The 21257-nt window shown below is 37.6% G+C and overlaps 1 protein-coding gene across 8 annotated transcripts in view; it reads right to left on the reverse strand.

The window, feature by feature from the left end:
- The window catches only part of adgrb2 (adhesion G protein-coupled receptor B2), a 450506-nt gene that overhangs the window by 205304 nt on the left and 223945 nt on the right, over positions 1-21257 (reverse strand). For 6 of the 8 annotated variants that reach the window (XM_053490013.1, XM_053490015.1, XM_053490012.1 and 3 more), the window contains exon 5: positions 1760-1924. The exons of the other annotated variants lie outside the window; for them this stretch is intronic. In XM_053490013.1, the coding sequence (XP_053345988.1) occupies positions 1760-1924 (165 nt within the window). The remainder of the gene's footprint in view (positions 1-1759; positions 1925-21257) is intronic. 8 annotated transcript variants of the gene reach the window in all.

Raw genomic sequence — 21257 nt, forward strand, 5'->3', positions numbered from 1 at the left:
TTGTATATAGTTTTGAGGAATAGTCCTGCAGGCTTCCTAAAGTGTGTTGTTTTTTTATTTTTTTATGCATTGTTTAAGCATAAAAAAGCATGACCCAGTGAGAAACAGGCTCAGATGATGACAGATGATTAGGACGGTGATTAGTGTACTGGTGATGTTGAATGCTGAGTGGTTGGAACAGACGAGAGGGGAAATGAGGTCGCTGCTGTGGCTGTTCCATAAACAACCCATTTTTAAATCATGTATTTAGGCACGTTTCAGCCTGTCACAGTAAAATATATGTTCCTATTTATTTATTATGGAAAAATGAGGGGTGGCTCGAGAAATTTCCAAAGTATTATATGTCACCTAAAACAATCGAATATTACAACAGAAAAAAACCCACAAAACAAACAAATAAATAAATAAATGAATAAATAAATGAATAAATAAAGAATAATTTGTTATTTCTTTTTGCAGATGTTCAAGTGGGGGCGGGGGGGAAACTTTAAACATGTGGCCTTTGCAAGTGCACCTTCCAAACTTACAACCATCTGTGTTTGTTTATGGTCCATTTTCATTGGACAGAAGTTGTACCTTCTTCTCTTTTGCCCTTTTGTGTCAGCTAACTGCTGGAATACAAATTGATCAGGGACGGATTCAGATTGTTGCATTGCCTAACAGGTGCTCCTGTGGCTGGTGTACAGAGAAAGTGGCATTGCCTTTGCAATTAGAGAAAATGGCAGCTCAGACTTGTTCCTCCTCACAGTACTAACCATGGTAAGGATACACTTAAATTGCTTACCAAATGTATATAAAGTAAGGATTCGATATTTGGGTTAATCTCAAAAAAAAAAAAAAAAAAAAAAACATGCCTTCTTTCCTAGTTAATAAATTTCACAGCACTTTGGTAAGTCGCTTTGGATAAGAGTGTCTGCCTAATTCCTATATCATAGTTATTGTGACTTCATCCAACTAGCCAAAATATAGATACTATTTATAGTCCCCAAGCAAAAAAACACAAACCCCTGTGATCTACGTATGATTTATCTTGACATCTTTGTTGCAGAAAAAACTTTCTAGGAACTGATGGGTGACCTATTAATTGTTATTTTGTTTGGAAATGAGTTCAGTAGCCTGAATGGGCAGGTATATGTCTTTATAATAGGCACATGAGCAGTTTTTAAGATGGTATCAAGGACTCCCTTTCACTCTCTACTGTCTTAAAGACCGAAGGACACAGACAAACCAATTTAGAATTTTATTTTACCAAGATTATTCACCAAACAGTACCTTTTGGTAAAAATCTTTTGAATATAATATGTTTAATATATTCCATCCACCTAGAAACCTCTGTAGTCTTACTAGGAGCCATGGAGGCCTATGGTGATCACCAATGTATTTATTCCCATTGGACAACTGTGGTAGAACCTTCAATCAACCTGCATGTCTTTGGACTTTGGGAAGAAACTGGACTACTCAGAGGAAACCCACCTAGCACATAGAAAACCTGCCAATTCCATGCACGCAGACCCTGAGGTGGCAATCGAACCCGGGCCCTGGAGGTGCAATACGACAGTACTAACCACTCAGCCGCTGTGCTGTCATTCAATATGATCTCATTAATATATCCCAGATATTATATGAACAGTAAGGGTTAAGACACAATAGAGTGTCTTTAGAAGTTTTTTTTTTTTTTTTTTAATCCTTGATAAAGCAAGCGGAAATTTAAGTCTTTGCTATGTATGTAAAATACAACCTGATAATCTCTGTGACATACCATCGCAAGGCCGGTTAGTGCACTCCCTTGTTTCAGAGTGTGGGCCTTTACACTCGGCCCAGCCATGTACAGACACACTGCAACGTCTCTGCCTCTGCTGAGTGCCAGTCCCACATGATACTGAACAACGAGACCAAGGAGCCCAATCCAACCACTGCCCCTCCACTTAAGAGTGACAGACACGGAGAGCAAGAAAGAGAGAGAGAGAGAGAGAAAGAGAGAGAACAAAAGAGAGAAAAAAAACAAAGAGAGCAAACTGTAAAACAGCACAAATGGCACAGATATATAAAACAAACAAACAAATAAACAAACAAATGAACATATAAAAAAAGCATCAATAAATACCGCATAAAATTCTGAGTCAGAAGCTACTATTTTTTTTTCCATATAGTAAGCACTAAAGCATCTTTGACTATAGTTTCACCTGCAAGGATTATATTGATGTCCTCATTTAATGTTTTTAAAGCTTGTTTTTCAGTCCATACTTTTATTATGCCGGGTTTTTATTTTGCTTTCAGGACCTTTTCCCACCCGTTCTTTGATTGGTTTGTGTGTTCTCCATTTAGATCTTGACTAGTTCATTTATTTCTACTCTCCTTTGAGAGTCTTATTGTTCCGTTTTTTGTTTTACTTCTTTTCTAATTCATAATCATGAATTTGCCGCTATAGATTCTAGCACTGCGCCTGCATCTGTATTAAACTGTATTGTACAGTAAATCTGTTATGTGCTGGCCATCATGAACAATGCTGATTAACAACTGGTTGCATGATGATAAGCATATCCCTTGTTGCGTGTTATTCTTTAAATACAAGTTTCCTTTATTTAGCTCTCAAAGCTATTCTCTACAGTACGAACAGGGGTGAAGAAAGTCTTAAAATTCCTACTAGTACTATGTGTTCAAAAGGTAAAAAGAATAAACAATTAAAGATGGTGGAAAATCCAGTACTTTTGTAAATATCCCACTTTAGAACAGCCTCAGCTATAGTACCTAAGTGTTCTTGGAATACATCCATACAACAAAGTAGCGCCATTGGTTAAAGAGGTTAAAATTGGATTTGGGGTTCAACCTTGGTTAAAAGATAGTTAGCTAGTTTTTAACTAGGAGTCATAAATACAAAACAGGCAGTTTAAAGGCATTTTTGAACAACTTTCAAGCCATCATAAAGAAAACAAATTGTGGTTTATGATAACATAACATTATTTCTTGTTGAAAGTGCTATCATGGCCAGTTTTGAATGTAGGATTTGGCAGGCAGCTACTCTCCCCTTTCTTCAAAATTGTGTACCACTACTGAATCTTTTCAGTGGTACACTGTTCTGGACTAGACCAGGTGACTTCCACCAAGTAAACATGGTAAAGTTTTTTGGTAGGCAGAGCCAAGCTGAAAATCGCAACGCAACAGTCAATATTTAGTATAAAGTCCTTAATTCTTCAAAACCTGCTGGATCCGGCTGGGAATCGAGTCAAAAAGTCAAAAAGTCTCAGTACACTGGTGTCACATGCTGGATGTCTTCATTTAACACTCAACTAGATCACTCCCTCACTGTCCAAGCTCTAGACGGCAGCTCATTGCATCCCAAATGCTTCAATCACCTTAATAGTCTCAGCAACCACACCGAGATCATCTAGTTTTTTAATCATCATGTACACTTGTCATGCTCCTTTGGTCCTAGGCTGGCCCTGGCTCCTGCGACATAACCCACATATTGCTTGGACTATTAACACCACTCTCAGATAGAGTCCCTCTTGTCTGTCCTTCTGTATTCACTCTACCTCAGCTATCATGTTACATCCTTTTGTCAAAGAGGAATTTTCTGATCTCTCTGGGGTGCCGTCCAGTTATATTGACCTCAAACAGGTATTCTGCAAATCTTAGCAAATCTTTCTCCCTCCACATCGATCTTACAATTGTGCTATCGACCTCCTACCTGGAGGTACCCCTCCAAGAGGGCGACTGAACTCTTTTTCTCCACTGGAAAGAGAGTCCATGGAGAAGGTACATTATCAACTCACTGGCTGCAAGGAACATCTGCCCCTCCTCCTTGCCAGCTAGGACAGGTTCCTTTTTTTGTAGAGAAGAGTGGATTGCAGAACTGTTTGTATAACATGTCCTCGCCTTCATGGCCCGATTTTGGGGAACTTCATGTAAACTTGTCGGAGCCTCACCCAGCCTATCCTTTCCTACCAACCCCCACATGACTTCTCACTCTGCTTTTCCTAAAGCCAGACCCTGCCCAAGATCAAATATGCCCATGAACCATTGAACACCATTTTACCAGGCCCCCCTCCTTTTCAATGCTGCATAGGATATTGATCACCATTATTCCAAGTCCTAGAAGAAGCGGTCGCAGTTGCTTCTGCTCAGGCATTCATTCACGGATGTCAACAAACTTCGACAAAAGCCCAAACCCAGCTCCAGTGATCAGTCTCCATCTTTAAACACTATGCAAAATGACACCGTTCAAGCAGCACCTCGCTATCTTCCTGGCCAGAGAGTCATGCTTTTTACCCAAGTCATCCCATTTGAAACCACCTCCTGGAAACCATACCCAAGATTTATTCGTCCTTTCAAAATCACTAATCATTTGTGACTTTCTGCTTCAATCCAGCTTAACATTTTGGATGTATTTCTTTCTGTGAATAAGCTCTGACTTTGTGATTGTGTGCTTCGTTGAAGAATTCAGATTTCCACATCTTGCTGCTCCGGAAATGAAAGTTCCTTGTTTTTGGTTTGACCCCACACAATGTATGAATACATATGACCACACTAAGTATTCCGATTGCCTTCTCACATTGGATTTGTCAATTTGGGAGATACACATGAACTATGGCTTCAACTCCAGCACTCATCCGCAGATCCTAAATTCATGAAGTCTTATGTTTTGGATTTAACCTCTATGGAAATGCTTACGTAAGTGGACTCTGGTCTCCTACTTCTCTGCCTCCTTTTGATTCTTTAATGAATTTTCAAATCAAATTGGGACTTCGGTGTCTGCTTTTGGGTTAATCTATTCCGTTTAATGTCATTGCACTCCTGACAGCAGAAAACACAGTGACTTTTTTTTTTTTTTTTTCAGTTTTATGTGTTTTTCACGCTTCAAACTCCATCATGAATACTGATAAATAAAAGGGTGCATTCAAGTCAAACCAGGACTTGTAAAGGCATAAAACTTTTTTTTTTTTTTTTTAACACACAAAACATATTTTACAAAAGACTTCATGCACAGTACAGAGAAAACGTTCTACCTCGATGGTATCCAAAAACTAGGAAAATGCTTGGATAAGTGCATTAGTGTAGCAGAAGATTATATAGAGAAATAAAGGCAGTTTTACTCACAATCAAAACTGCCAATTCGCCACAACATTGTCAGCTAATTATCAATAAAATTAAGCATGCTCAGATATTTATGACCCCATATGCCTCAAGATTAAGTGAGAGAACAGCAGAAAGAAACATGACAGGTTTTTAGTTAATAAGACAGAATGACAGAACAATAAACAACAAGCAGCTGCTGATGCAGACACAAGATCAAGAAGAGAAGCAGGCTGTGTCTGGATCCAGGGGAATGGACAGTGCTGTGATCATTCACTGTCATATATGACCCTACATCTGAACTGCGAAAAACAAATCCCATAACACAGCCAGTCACATATATGACCTTCTCCAGTGTTTTGAGTCACCTTGAACCCCAAACTACAATTTATGTTTGATACATAGCTGCAAACCGAAATGTCTTTATTATTTTTTTTGCTGATATCATTTGTGTGGCTGGCTGAGAAAGTATGCCTGTACCTGAAAAAAAAAAAAAAGTTAGGTTTTGACCAAAATGGATTTTTTTTTCTGTCAATAATACTCTTTGACATGAAAAGATATAAATATATTTTAACAATAAGAAAGGTTGAAAATGTTGTTGAATGATGTAGAAATTTTTTTATACAAGAACATCTCCAACCTTCTACCCATTCAGCTTAATGAGAATGTTAAAATGCAGTTTTGAGGGGTACACAGACTTAAAGGAAGGAATAAAACATCAGGGCCATGCTAGTATGGAAAATCTGCTTTGAGACAATGACCATTGTTAAAAGCGCTATATAAAAAAATAAAATAAATAACCAACAACTGCTACAAATAACACACTGCAGTTAATTATTTACACCAATGACCATTTTTCTTTCATTGAAGATGGCCCATCACCACCACCAGGGTGAACTAAAAACCACTGATTACTAACTTCTGTATAAAAAAGTAAACTGGTGACATGATCATGGGCACTTAAAGCTCACCCATGCCCACAGGGACCAAAGGCCATCCTGTCTGGTCCAAACCCACAGAAAATGGTAATGCAGCACAAATCACTGAACAAAGTTAATGCTGGCTATAGCACAAAGTCCCAGACACCACGGCCTGCCACATATGCGGCATAGCATGCAAAGAGCCCAGGGCTGCGACCCAATCATCCCTATCCGATCAACCACTCATTGGATGTTGCGGACAAATAGACAGATCCATGGAGGCCCTATTAGTGGTAGATACCACAACACACCCCCAGGAGAATTGTGAAGCCATGGCCCAGGGGCACAAGGGAACCTGAACCATAGGTGATTTTAATGTTCATGGTTTTAAAGTTATGACTGATATGGGTGAATACTTTTTAACATGTTCATGAGGCAAGTTAGTTAACAAGCTTGGGGACTCCTAATTCAAGGTGGAGGTTTGCTTACATCATATTAGAAATATATGCACATCATTTTATCAAAACATTTTCTACACATATTGACTATAAATATTTGTATCAGACATTTTCATTATTTATTTAAATTACCATAATATATTATGGTATAATTATAGTAATAAAAAGGTGCTTTCTAGCATAGTTTTAAAATATTTTCATTTTAATTTAGTTAAAGCCATATGTACAGTACCATATGCAGTTAATGTCCAGCGGTTTCTGACCCTAGTCATGGATGACCTCCTGCCCTGCACATGTTGTGTTTTACCTGCGTTACCACACCTTCAACTTCTAAGAAAAGGCAGTTAATTAGCCAATTAATAAGTTAAATTAAAATTAATTAAACAAAACCTATAAAACGTGCAGGTCAGGGGTCCTCCAGGACCAGGCTTGTGAATAATTAACCATTAGACTACAGCATGCCTCAATATCTTAATTATTAGTCAGAACCTTATAATCTTAATAGACACTTATTTACGCTTATGTTGAAATAAATGTTTGATATTAGAATACATACATGAGCTGTTAACAAGATATAATTATAAACACATAAACCGTTATTATACACGCTAATACCCAGCATTAATACGCTGCAGTCTGGTGCTTGTTATCGAAAGTGAAATAAGTGAGATAAGAGTAAATTTAACAACATTTAAGTACTTTACAAAAATAAATCAGCAAAGCAGATTGATATCTGCAGGCAATTACACCCGAAAGGAGATTTGGGATAACATTTTGGATAATGCAGAAATTAATGAAAGTCTTCGTGTCACTTTGATATTATGAGCCCTCACAGGTCCTCATCCGTAGGGGGGAGATTATATGTGTTTGCATGATTTTTTTCTTTCTTTTAAAGCCTGAATCTAAGTTGTATTATACGTATTATCTGTTCATATGAATGTACCGGTAGTAGTTTTAACAATGATACAACATATCGTTACATTGTAACAATGAAACAGTTTATAGCATATATAATACTATAAATACATAATACAAAAAACATAATACTATACACTTTATATATGGTTACAGATAAATGTCATGACTGGAAAGTTATGACTTTTAAAAAAAATTATAAAAATTTAACAAATGCTACAAATATATATATATATATATATATATTTTTTTTTTTTTTTTTTTTTTTTTTTTTTTTTTTTTTTGAAAAGTCATAACTTTCCAGTCATGACATTTATCTGTAACCATATATTTGTAGCATTTGTAGACATGATCACAGGCACCCAAGGCTCATCTATGCTGTAGGGACCAAAGGCCAGACTGTCTGGTCTGATACCAAATTGCACAAGTTGCTGAAAAAAAAAGTTAATACTGGCCACAAAGGTGACAGGGAAGTTTTTGGGCTTAACAGGCAAAGAGTTCAAGTTTTTTCAGCCTACAAATTCCCCAGATCCCAATCCGATTAAGCATCTATGGAATGTTCTGGACAAACAAGTCTGATCCACGGAGGCCCCACCCCCAACTCTTACCACACCCCCAAAGGTTTTGCTGAGTCATGCCCTGAGGGGACAGAGCTGTTCTGGTGGCACAAAGGAAACCTAGATCCTGGAGTAGGTGGTTTTAATGTCACGGTTGATTGGTGTATACAAGAATAAGGAATTTATCCAAAATAAAAGCCTAAACTTTAATAAATGTGACAAGATAAATGACACCTAAAACACTTTACTCTAACGATCAGCTGCTTTGTGTACTTTGTATTCTTTGAGGCAGTTTCTATTGTGACAGTAAGCTGACAGCATTCACATGGTTTGAGTGATTATTGTTCAAGGTAACATTTAAGACATTAGCAATAAAGTTTTTGTTAATCAGTGCCAAAAACGTATTTTGCGATTGAGCTTTCACTTTCACACACACACGAAACTGCAGCTGACTGAATTGTGCTTTTGTACTTCATTTCTTTTTAGTGAAGAATTTCTCCATTTTTTAATGTTTTATTTAGAGAATAATTGCTTTATTTAGAAGCTCATTTTGACCTTCGCTCAATCCATAAACAATGGAAACAGCATTGTGGTGATGAAGCTACAAGGGGCGTTCATGCCAAACTGGGACTTTTGATTATGCAAAATAACAGAACACAATTATAAAAATTAAAAACTCCCTTGATTTCTTTATATGATTCCTCTGCTACACTAATCCACTTCAGATTGGTAAGAGCTATGTAAAGTCTAAATCCTGTCCTTTGCCCCTGTGAAAAACGTACTACTAAAAAGTGATGACACAGGAGACTCTTTAAAAATGCATAATATATATATAAGGTCACTATGGATCAAGAGCAAACTTCACTTATGATTTTTTACTGAAGAAGTCATAATCCCCTATATTATATAATGCCCTGCTACAATAATGCACATAAACAAGTTTCACTAGTGCTTGGATACCATTTGCACTGCCTGCTTCATGTCTAATACCCTGGCCTCCCAGGAACTCCCTAAATAGCCCAAACATGTGAAAATGGCCTGGAGTGCAGTCAGGACTATATAGAATATGTGGCAATAACTCCCAGACGAGTTCCTGTAACTTGCAAGTGGTGTTGGTGAATGATTGTGTGCACAGTTCTCGCAGACAGATACAAGTTGGGGGAGCAGGTGTTCCACTTAAAGATTAAATTGACAACCAAATCCTAGTTTACATGCTCTGTTTCCCAGGAGTGAAGCCTCACTCAAACCTGACACGATCCATACCTCCTGTAAATGATTATCTTCTATTGCTACCGTCTCATTATGATGCACGAGCCGACTGGGGAAATGTGGAGAAATATGCGTTTAAGCCGATTTCAGTATGATTAATGATGTATGTTAACAACATATTTGCTTTGCCGATTGCAAGCACATGGAAGAGGAAACACAAGATGGAAAATAATGGCTTTGCATTATCTCTTCTCAGCTCAATCATTAAGGCTTATTCGGTACACATGCAGCATGTCAGGTGTAACATTGTGTTCTGATCCAGTCATATGACCTACACAGGGAGGAAACATGCATCTTGAGATTATCCCATAAGCAGAAAAGTGTGATGAATAGCACAGATCATCTGATGCTTATAAACTCGATTGGTGTTGAGGAACCTGCTCTGTGTGTGGGTTGATGCTGCTCTGAACAGTGAAGTCATCAGTCAAAGAAACATTCAGCAATAAAATGGACATGAGACTATTTCAGTGCCAGGAGAGACGGCAGCTGGAATGAAAAACACCAAAAGGGAGAGAAAGGGTGAGGTCATAACTTGGTATTATTATTATATTATTATTATAAGTAGTAGTAGTACACTTTAATAACTATCTTTCCTCTGACTGGGAAATGTTGTATCTATAGAACTCATGCTAATAAAGCTAGATATAGGGAGAAACAGGCAGAGAGGAATGACAGCAATAGAATGCCATCCATTTTGGGACAGCAGCCAGCAGTCAGATTTGTGGCTCGCTGTCACAGTAAGGCAGCTACGCTTTTAAAATAATTGTTCCTTTTGTCTTCTTTTGCTCTTTGTTTATGATTAATACCTTTTTTACTAACTTTGTTTTTTCCTTCGTGAAACATACTCTATGGCAATAATAGAATCAGGAATGTTCACCAAAAAAAATGCAATATTGCAAATTGTTGAGGGGAGAAAGAGAGAGAGAGAGAGAGAGAGAGAGAGAGAGAGAGAAATAGATTTTTTCCCACTTAAAGTTAAATAAAGAAATTTCTATAACTTCAGTAACTCAAGGGGCCATTCAGGTGCTGTGGGTTGCGAGATGAGTCCTCAATGGCCATGCATGGCTCACTAGATCTTAGGATCTGCTTGAGATCTGAATTTGGATGGCGGAACAACAACCTTAAACACTTTTCCTGCTAAGGATCAAACCCCATGACCACGAAGTTATCACTGTTGGGCTCTTGAGCAAGGCCTTAACTGCTCAGATGTATAGTGAGAAAAAATTAAATATAAACAAGTCAAAATATCTAAAACGTAAATCGTGAGGTAGCTATAAAATTCTGCACGTAAGCTTTTTTTTTCACATTGCAAAAAAAAAAAAACTTTGCAGAAAATAACCAAATGACAGCCGTATTTCTTAGCTGAACTTTCCAGCTTTGTAAAACATACGTAGTCTTTAAACAATTTTTTTTGTTGGGGGGGGGTCATTGGGGGTAAAAAAATTCTGTCCTAAAAAATAATTTTTAAGTAAGTTGGAAACAGCATAATGGAGAATGGTAATGAAGTCCATGCCTCTAAGAATCCAGGCTGTTCTAAAACCCTGAGGTGGAGCAATGAAGTAATAATTGTGATTTTTGTCCCCCTCCGTGAATAATTTCAATAATTTTTTCCTCTACTAGATCTTGAAGAAAATATAGCATTACTTAAAGAAACAGTGCAACAATAATAATATTAATAATAATAATAATAATAATAATAATAATAATAATAATAATAATAATAATAATAATGATAATAATAATAATCCCAATGTTCATTTATTAAACAATAGGTATTTGTTGCCATATATACTGTATAATTTTTTTTATAAAAACAAAAAAGGAAAGAAAAAAAAACTGTCCTTCCTCCTTACCTTTTCTTTCAAGGTTAACAGTAGCCATTCCATTGGAAACATATGAATAAATAGGTTCTTGTCTGACCTCGAGGAGTGCATTCTTACTGACAGTTCATTATATACTGTATATAACCCGTGGGATGAAAATAATATTCTTATATATATATATATATACACACACTCATCTAAAGGATTATTAGGAACACCTGTTCAATTTCTCATTAATGCAATTATCTAATCAACCAATCACATGGCAGTGGCTTCAATGCATTTAGGGGTGTGGTCCTGGTCAAGACAGTCTACTGAACTCCAAACTGAATGTCAGAATGGGAAAGAGCGGTGATTTAAGCAATTTTGAGCGTGGCATGGTTGTTGGTGCCAGACGGGCCGGTCTGAGTATTTCACAATCTGCTCAGTTACTGGGATTTTCACGCACAATCATTTCTAGGGTTTACAAAGAATGGTGTGAAAAGGGAAAAACATCCAGTATGCGGCAGTCCTGTGGGCGAAAATGCCTCGTTGATGCTAGAGGTCAGAGGAGAATGGGCCGACTGAGTCAAGCTGATAGAAGAGCAACTTTGACTGAAATAACCACTCGTTACAACCGAGGTATGCAGCAAAGCATTTGTGAAGCCACAACACACAACCTTGAGGCGGATGGGCTACAACAGCAGAAGACCCCACCGGGTACCACTCATCTCCACTACAAATAGGAAAAAGAGGCTACAATTTGCACGAGCTCACCAAAATTGGAAAGTTGAAGTTTGGGAAAATGTTGCCTGGTCTGATGAGTCTCGATTTCTGTTGAGACATTCACATTGTAGAGTCAGAATTTGGCGTAAAACTGAATGAGAAAATGGATCCATCATGCCTTGTTACCACTGTGCAGGGTGGTGGTGGTGGTGTAATGGTGTGGGAGATGTTTTCTTAGCTCACTTTAGGCCCCTTAGTGCCAATTGGGCATCGTTTATATGCCACGGGCTACCTGAGCATTGTTTCTGACCATGTCCATCCCTTTATGACCACCATGTACCTGTCCTCTGATGGCTACTTCCAGCAGGATAATGCACCATGTCACAAAGCTCTAATCATTTCAAATTAGTTTCTTGAACATGAAAATCAACCCAGTAGAGCATCTTTGGGATGTGGTGGAACGGAAGCTTCGCGCCTTGGATGTGCATCCCATAAATCTCCATCAACTGCAAGATGCTATCCTATCTCTATGGGCCAACATTTCTTTAGAAAGCTTTTAGCACCTTGTTGAATCAATGTATATACAGTATATACCAATAAACAAATCTGTGCAACATGTTAATGGAATAACCAATAGAATTTTACAATCGTTTTTTAGCAGGTCTATTATCATATTCAGATTATTGCCTACTTGCTGTTTATGATCAATTACTATTTTTTACTAACTTAATTTAATTAACCGATGATTAACCTTCAATTTCTTGTAATATGTGCTAGGCAATAACACTCGTGGTAATAAAGCATTGTGGAATTACTCGACACAGAAGAAAGAAATGGGGAGATTGAGAAAGAGTTAGAGAGAGAGAGAGAGAGAGAAAGAGAGAGAAAACAGAGGATGCATCTATAAGTTATTGAAGCTACATATACTTCTCCATGCCCAAAAGGCTGTGTGGGTGTTTATCATCTCAAAGGCACCTGGCCTTTGAACTTCAATATCTACTAACATCCAGGGTTCAGCATCGAGCAGGAAAAGCCTATGTTGTTTGCTTTTTCTTCTTCTCACCATTAAACTTCCTTAGAAACTTCTCTTTCACTGTCTTCTCAATCTTAATAATTCCATTAAGACCAGTCATTCAAATAAGAGCCTTTTCTATTGATCCAAAATTAATTAATGATGGATCACATGATCTTCATTCCCTATCAATTTTTAGTGTTTAAAGCTGTGGCATTATATTGCCAAAAGCAATTTACGCTTCTACAATCATTTGTGAAAGAATAGGTCGCTCTCAGGAGCTCAGTGAATTCTAGCATGGTACCGTGATAGGATACCACCTGTGCAACCCTGTCCAGTCGTTAAATTTCCTTGCTACTAATTATTCCATAGTCAACTGTTAGTGGTATTATAACACTATAAGTGGAAGCGACTGGAAATGACAGCAACTCAGCCACGAAGTGGTAAAATCACTCAGCGGATGCTGAGACACATAGTGCACAGAGATAGACAACTTTTTCCAAAGTCAATAGATACAGACCTCCAAACTACATGTGGCCTTTAGAGTAGAAGTAGAACAATGTGTAGGGGGTTATGATGTGGGGTTATATTTCCGGAGTTGGGCTCGACTTCTTAAGTCCAATAAAAGAAACTCGTAATGCATATCAAGACATTTTAGACAATTTCATGTTCCCAACTTTGTGGGCAATGTTCGGGGATGGCCACTTCCTGTGGCAACATGACTGAGCACCAGTGCACAAAGCAAGGTCCAGAAAGACATGGATGAACAAGTTTACTTCGCAGAAATTGCGATCCAGGCCTTCTCATCCAACATCAGTGTCTGACCTCTTTCTGGTTGGGGATCTTGGAGATGCCCCGTGTGGTCTGCTTGGGATGGGTGTAGTGACTGGGGGCAGTTCCACTTTTCCAAAAAGGTGGTCCTGGCCTCGGCTGATGCTGACAGCTGTTCTCTGAGGACTCAGGATTTCAGTTGCTCGATAGTTCAGGACTAGAATTTTCTACAGTTTTGTACCTGAGCGTCCAACAGCGAACTGGACTTCATATTAACTTAAACACATCTCCTGTTGTACTGAACTTCCAGCCTCCTAACACACAGTATGACTTCAGATCAATCCCTGCTATCCGTTATTACCCAAATGAGGATGGGTTACCTGTTGAGTCTGGTTCCTCTCAAGGTTTCTTCCTACTGCCATCTCAGGGAGTTTTTCCTCTCACTTGGCACTTATTTCATTCATGCAACTGATGAATTAAGTGTTCATTTAAATTCAAATTCATTGTAGTTTCTGAATATTTTATACTAGCCCACTGAAACAAATCAACAATATGTTTGATGTTGAACTATAATGGAGTTTTACTAGTACAAATTCACATGTCCATATTGTCTGGAAAATAGAAAAATAAAAGTACATTAATAGTATATTTTCCATAAATAACAAAAGCACTTATGTAATAGAAGATTTATAATATTTAATCAAAAACTAAATGAATAAGTTGGTAAAATGATAATCTTTAAGACAGAAAGCATTGTGTTAGCAACTTGGCATGCTAAAATTTGCATTTTAACTCTGAAAGAGTAACTGGTGAGTGAACAAGCTGTATGGAATGTAAGAGACAACATAAACTAACTTGTTTCACATTATTCTAAGAAGGATACAGACGTACGGTATCATTCAGTAGTGAATGTCAAAGTGACTGTCTGTAACCGCTGGGTTCTAAAAAGACTTTACAGTGTTTCTTACACATAGAGTATACTTTGGCAGGCCGCTGAACTATATTGACAGCCAACTAAGTATATTTATACTTTATACAGATAATGATGCTGTCCACAATCGATTAACTAAGCAGGGGACAGTTCCCTCCTGCGCGACTGCTTCTGTAGCTGTTTATTCTGCTACCAGCTGCCTTTAAAAGAATAAGAAGGGCGTACTGATGGGATGTACTGTACTGATCGCATATGCTGAGCAGAGAAACACAGTTTTGAACAATGAAGTCAAAAGATCCATGCCAGCATTGGTCAATGAGGGATTTAAATAAAAATAAAAATAAAAAAATAAATTAATACTAAAAACTCTGCTTATACGGACGTCCTGCCAGCATGTCTCGATGGGAGGCTTCAGACGTCAAACTGTGCATTTGGGTTTTCTGAAATGTCATGTAGAACCAAAGTTATCATTACTTTTAAAATGCAGAAATTTGACTGCTCTTGGATTATAGGAATGACATTGCAAAAATGTAGAACTCACAAACTACACACATTATTACTATTATTTGGTTACATAACCAACCATAAAAACAAATGATCCTAGGCTAATTATCTGGGCTATATCTTCGCCTATATGACAAATTTTTTAATGTTGGTATAACTGGTAATAATTTAATTAAACTTAGTTTTTCATCTTGTCTAGGTTGTGCTAAAAAAATGTCACTCTACTGTATATTACACAATCCTGACCCCACTTATATTTTTTAAACATACTGTAGTAATGCAAAAAAAAAAAAAAAAGCCAAACTTGCGCTGGGTTTTAATGGCTATGTTTTCTTGTACACCAAAAAGTGTTAATTTTGTCACCTTGCACCTCCAGGGTCTGGGTTCAATTCCCCGTCAGGTTCGATTCCCACATGGAGTTTGTATGTTCTTCCATGCAGAATGGGCTAATTGGCATTCCCAAATTGCCCATAGTATGTGTAAGAGTGTTTGAGTATGTGTGCCCAGTGATAGATTGGCACCCTGTCCAGGGTGTACCCTGCCTCTTGCCCTATGTCTCCTGGGATAGGCTCCAGGCCCCCTGCTACCCTGTATAGAGGATAAAGCAGTATAGATAGTAAGTATTTAAGTGAACTTAGTCAGTTGTAGTACTGTATGGTTAGTAAATTGGATCAATGTAATGTTACCCCTACACGTACATTTCCGTGCTGTGGAAGACAATGTTTTACATTAGTCTGTAATCGAAAAAAACAATAAAGTGTTTGTTTTAAACCACGCTATCTCACTGTTAATTATGTTTTTCCTTAATAAAATTGACCTTTAATTAAATAAAACATAGGAGCTAAAAGCTGCTTCATCTTGTTTCAGGACTAATCCTGGGCACTGACCACAATCTACTGATTTAAGAGACCTTGTGGGATTACATATTTCCAACAAGTCAGAAATGTGTTTCTGTCTAAGAGCATGTAATGATTTATGAATCAGATGTAACTCTTAGTAGTCAGTCCTTTGGCTGACTGGGAGCCAGTGTACGGATTTGCAGCAGGGTCGTGAATGAGTTGCAGCTGTCTGATCGAGTTTCTAGAAAAGACCAGCAAAGAGGCTATTTAAGGAATCAAGCCTGCCAGAGAGTCATTCATGGATACATTTTAATGCGTACGTTTAACTCATGTGCACAAACCGATTGATTGGTTAAAAGGACTAACTTTGTTTTTACTTTAATATGACTATTGATCCTGGGATTTTAATAAACTAAGAACTTGAAACCTCTTCATAGGTTTTGTAGCATTAAAGGCTTTTTAATGATTGGTGATTGGTGGTAGGCTTCAACCTTATTGATGAGATACAGCACTGCCTATATTTCTTACATTTCTAGAAGTACTGTATAAGTGTTAATGATCAATTAGTACAAGTTGATATTTATATAACTTTATCCTTTAATATGGTGCAGAACCTTTAATAAAACGTTTCAGCGTTGCAAATAGGCTATAACTGAAGTTGAAGTTGTGGAAAGACATTAAAGAGCCATTCTGATTGATTGATTGATTGATTGATTGATTGATTGATTGACTGGGGGAAATCCAAAGAACTATTTTTATTAATTTAATTGTAGTATTTATTTTTTTTATAGTAACTTTAAAATAACTGCAATATGCTAAAAGATTAATATACAGTGCTGTGCAAAAAGTCTTTATCCACCATCATTTCTTTATATCTTGCTAAATATAGTCCTAAGGACTACTTCTCGCCTTCCTGAAGAACTTTTTGCCTTTCACTTTCGGGACGTTTTTGGATCGTATGTTAGAGTAAAACACTTGTTTGTGTCGCTTTAATTTACATCATTAAACTGAATAAAAAAAAATGAATGATGGCTTGAGACATTTTCACAGTACTATACAAGGGAAAAGCACATGTATTTATATATCAAATAGCAAAAGAGAGTGCTTAATAAAAGAAAAAGTTAAATAAATGATTACAACAACTATAGAAACACCACACAAGGACAAGAGTTGAGTGCCACTTGCATAGCTATTATGAGAAATGATGTTCAGTTCAGTGGAAACATGAAAAGGCTTATTAGAAGACGGTCTAGACTATTTCCCAGAGTTTCCCGCTTGTCTGTCTAGATGCACTGCATTGTGCAAGCTGATATTCTGCTCGAAGGTGTGTTTAGACATACACTATACTGCATGCTTCACATGCACACACGGCATCCCAACCAAAAGTTAATGAATCCAACAGGTGCTAAATTAACTTTTTGTTAACCATGAATTAATTATCACCACCATTATCTAGTCCTATTAATTAATTAACAAATAAATAAATACATTAAATTAAATAGTATGCTTATTTATTAATTAATTAATGTATTTATTTGATATCCAAGATTTAACACTCTCTGTCTTTGGATTTATGCCATGCATTTTTTTAGCTGAAGTCAACCATCAGTGTGTGATTACAGTGCGAGTTTAATGTCTACAAATACTGTTCTTAAAATGAATTTTAAATATAATGCTACTTGATAAAATATTACTTACTTTTACTAACCAAGAAGCATAAATACTGTATAAATACTAAATAATTTTCATGATCAATCTGAAAAATGAACGAGACATTCTGGCAATAAAACATCCCAAAACTGGGCCACCAAGTGGCGCAGTGGTAAAGAGCGGATAGCGCTGTCCTTCGAGTGTGTTACGCCGCCCCCTACAGTGCGTAAGCGAGAAGTTCAAAAAGATACGGTCAGCTGGCGTCACGTGGTTTGCAGAAAACACGTGATAGTCTTCAGCCCTTCCGACTGAGTGGTAGTAGTAGCCTTAATGTGGGTTTAACAAGAGGGAAATTGGACAGGGAGAAAATTAGGGAAAAAATTAAAAAAAATTATAATAAAAAAATGTCGCAATCTTCTAAAAGACTTCTGTTGGTAATAAACTTCAGCTATTTATTATCCAGTAAATGAAGGTTGGAAAAAGAGAATAGTGTGCACACAACCGACTAAACACACAACTAAACAAGTTTGCTGCTACCAATCTGCTGCTGCATAACAAGATCCATATGGGACAAATGTTCTAGAAATGATTTAATAGGACGAACAAAAGATTATGCTGGAAGCCAGTTTACAGATTTGCCTCAGCGTTCTGAATAAGCTACAGCTGTCTGATGTCTGATGGAGCTTCCAGAATGACCAGTATATCAGCTTTTACAGTAATCTTTCCTGCCAGAGATGAATTCATAGACAAGTTTCATACAGTACACAAGTTTTACTCTTGTACAGATCGTTGTGCATAAATCATCAAACTTTGTTTTCACTATTGATATTCCTCATGATCCTGGGCTAAAACTTTAAGATGTATCTATTTTGTGGAATCTAATGCCTTCGACTGGAGATAGGCATTAGGCCTAAGTTGTACATCTTTGCAGCTGAATACAGAATAATCCTCTCTGTTTTGTGCTCGTTGTGTCCAGCTGTCAGTTTGATCACCGCATTTATATAGTGCATCTATAGGACTGTGCTAGACTGCTGTGTAATTTAAAGTGTCATCCACATAGCTATTATGAGAGCTTCTGTTCAGCCATTTGAAAACATGTCCAGGATAATCAGAGGGGAGCAAGGATCGAGCCATGATGAACACCAGGAATGAGGTCCACTACATCTCAAAACTGTCAACTGCGACAGAATAACCATTTTTCTTTTAGATATAGTCAGGTCCAAAGATATTTATACAGTGACAAAATTTCTGTACTGTCTTTTCTGTACACCATCACAAAAGATTAGGTTAGAAATGAAGCAATCTATAGACTGGTATAGACTGGTACCCTTAATTTAAGAAGCTTAACAAAAAATATTGCAATAACTGTTTTAGAATTACAGCAATTTATTTATTTTTTAAAAATGAAATCAATGGATTGTCAAGGCTCAAATGTATTTGGACAAACTAATATACTTAAGCAATATCACACAAGGGGGAGTGCTGTTGTACTGAATATCAGCAAGACCGTGATGCGGATGTAAGAAGGAGGATATACAACAGCATGTGTCATTTATTATCAACGCAGCAGCCGACAGTGAGTAATTAATAAGTATATACAGTAAAAACCTGTAAAGCGAAACCTAAAGTTAAACGTTTCAGTGCTGTTATACTATATATCGGCACTCATGGATTGCCTCTTGTCCAATTGTCCAAACTACATAGTCAGAACTAACTATTGTATAATAGTAATTAGAACCATGAAGATCATTTATAATAAATCAATTAATGCAAAAACTTTGCAGGCAATGTCCACCTGAGATCTAGAACTCATGGACCATGACCACATCAACCCTTTGAACTGCTTTCTGCACTAGTTTTGTCTTCAGTAAGTGAAGCCATGCTCAACTGTTCTGAGATCAGGTGGCTGACTCTGACCTTTAAGAAAGGTCCATTCCTTTGCAATGAGTTGCTTTCATGGTTTGTTTTGCTTCATTATCCCTTTGTATTTGAAGCTCTGTCCTATCGCTTTTCCACCTTATACGACTCCAAGCAGAGTGTGCACTTCTATACACTTTAGAATCCATCCTTCTATTATTATCATCAGCAGTCACATTAATAATAACTACCAGTAACCAGTTACATTACCAGCCACACATGCCAATGTTGAAAACCTGGCTTCGTTATGATTCAGAGGATGTGAGATACTTTGAAACACAAGCCCTACTTTTCCCCCTTCTTATTATTTCATAGTCATTGTGGTTCAAGTTAATATTGTTTCAGGACTGGGCAAGACCTAAAAAAGTGCGTAAAACCTCCAAAAACATGTCCTCCAAAAAAATAAGAAAAAGCTATTTAAAATTAAAAAAAATAAAATAAAAAACTTTAAACACCCATTAAGATCCAGCAAATGATGTTGGGAAAAGGGTGCACACAACCACAGATGCACAACCAAACACACTCAAACTGTCGACCCTGACCTACTTAATGCATGAACATAGTTCTCTAAAAATGGTTCAATTCTATAAAATTTAAATCTCTGAACATGTTTATTTTCTAGTGTGCTGGTACAGTACGAGCGTCGTGGTGTATATACTGTAACAAGTACAAAGAGACAGTTACAAAGTGAAAGCACTAATATTGATTTCAGGAACTACTTTGCATTTCCCAGCTCTAAGTGATCGTTGGTGACAACTTTAAGGTCACTTTATCGTAATGAACTGCGTATTCATTTAAAAGACAAAGCAAATGAGGAGTTGGTACAGTGGTGTAGTGGTTAGCACTGTCGCCTTTCACCTCCAGGGTCTGGGTTTGATTCCCGTTTCTGTGTGCATGGAGTTTGCATGTTCTCCCTGTGCTTGGTGGGTCTTCTCCAGGTACTCCGGTTTCCTCCCACAGTCCAAAGACCTGCAGATTAGGCTAATTGGTGTTCCCAAATTGCCCGTAGTGAGTGTGTGTACGAGTGTAGGCCCTGCGATGGATTGCACCCTGTCCAGCATCTTCCCTGCCTCGTGCACTAAGCCTCCCGGGATAGGGTCAAGGGGACCCTAAATACAGGATAAAGCGGTATAGACGATAAGTGAGTGAGCAAATTAGGGTGTTCGAATGTGAAAAAAGTGAGCAAGCATAAGTACCATAGAGAAAACGATATAAGGTACGTTTCATGACATTGTGCAGAACAGGTTGTTAAACCTTTCTGACATCAGCCTTTAGGCTTTTAAGTGATATACCATGCATTTTATATATTAACTGCTGAATTACAATGCAATTCAAGCAACAATATGAACTGTACATGCCAATAAAGTCTATTACCAGGTGTTTGCTTAGATATTAGGTACAAAATTAGAAACGCTATCAGTAGAAAGAGCAAAGAAAGTGTTGGGATTCATGGCCCTGTAAGGCTGAAATAACCATGTTACCAGGATAATTTGCCATGTCTAAAGCGATTCTCATGGTCCACCATGCTTCAGCAAGTAGCTGAAGTGTCTACTGACATGACCTGACCCTGCCTGCCGTTAATTGCTGCGAGTGAATTGCATGTCACCAATGGTCTTCCAGCCTGACATTTGAATATGAAGAAGGGGAGATGGTCTGAAGCGAAAATACTCTGGAGGACGGATGCACAGGATTTGCTTGCCGACAGGCCATAATCATCGTCAGTCAAAACGACGCTCGAGCTGATTGGCTGGTCCTGCTTGCTCACGCCACCTAGAATCAAAGACAATCATGGTGATTGGGCATCACCCCTACACCTTCGCTTGGCAGCCTAATGGGGGTTTTCAAGACTGTTCAAACTGAAGCTAAATTGAAACGTAACAGTCAAATGATTTATTGCTCATCGCAGTGAGGTA

Source organism: Clarias gariepinus, chromosome 28, assembly GCF_024256425.1.
Source record: "Clarias gariepinus isolate MV-2021 ecotype Netherlands chromosome 28, CGAR_prim_01v2, whole genome shotgun sequence".
Lineage (NCBI taxonomy): Eukaryota > Metazoa > Chordata > Actinopteri > Siluriformes > Clariidae > Clarias > Clarias gariepinus.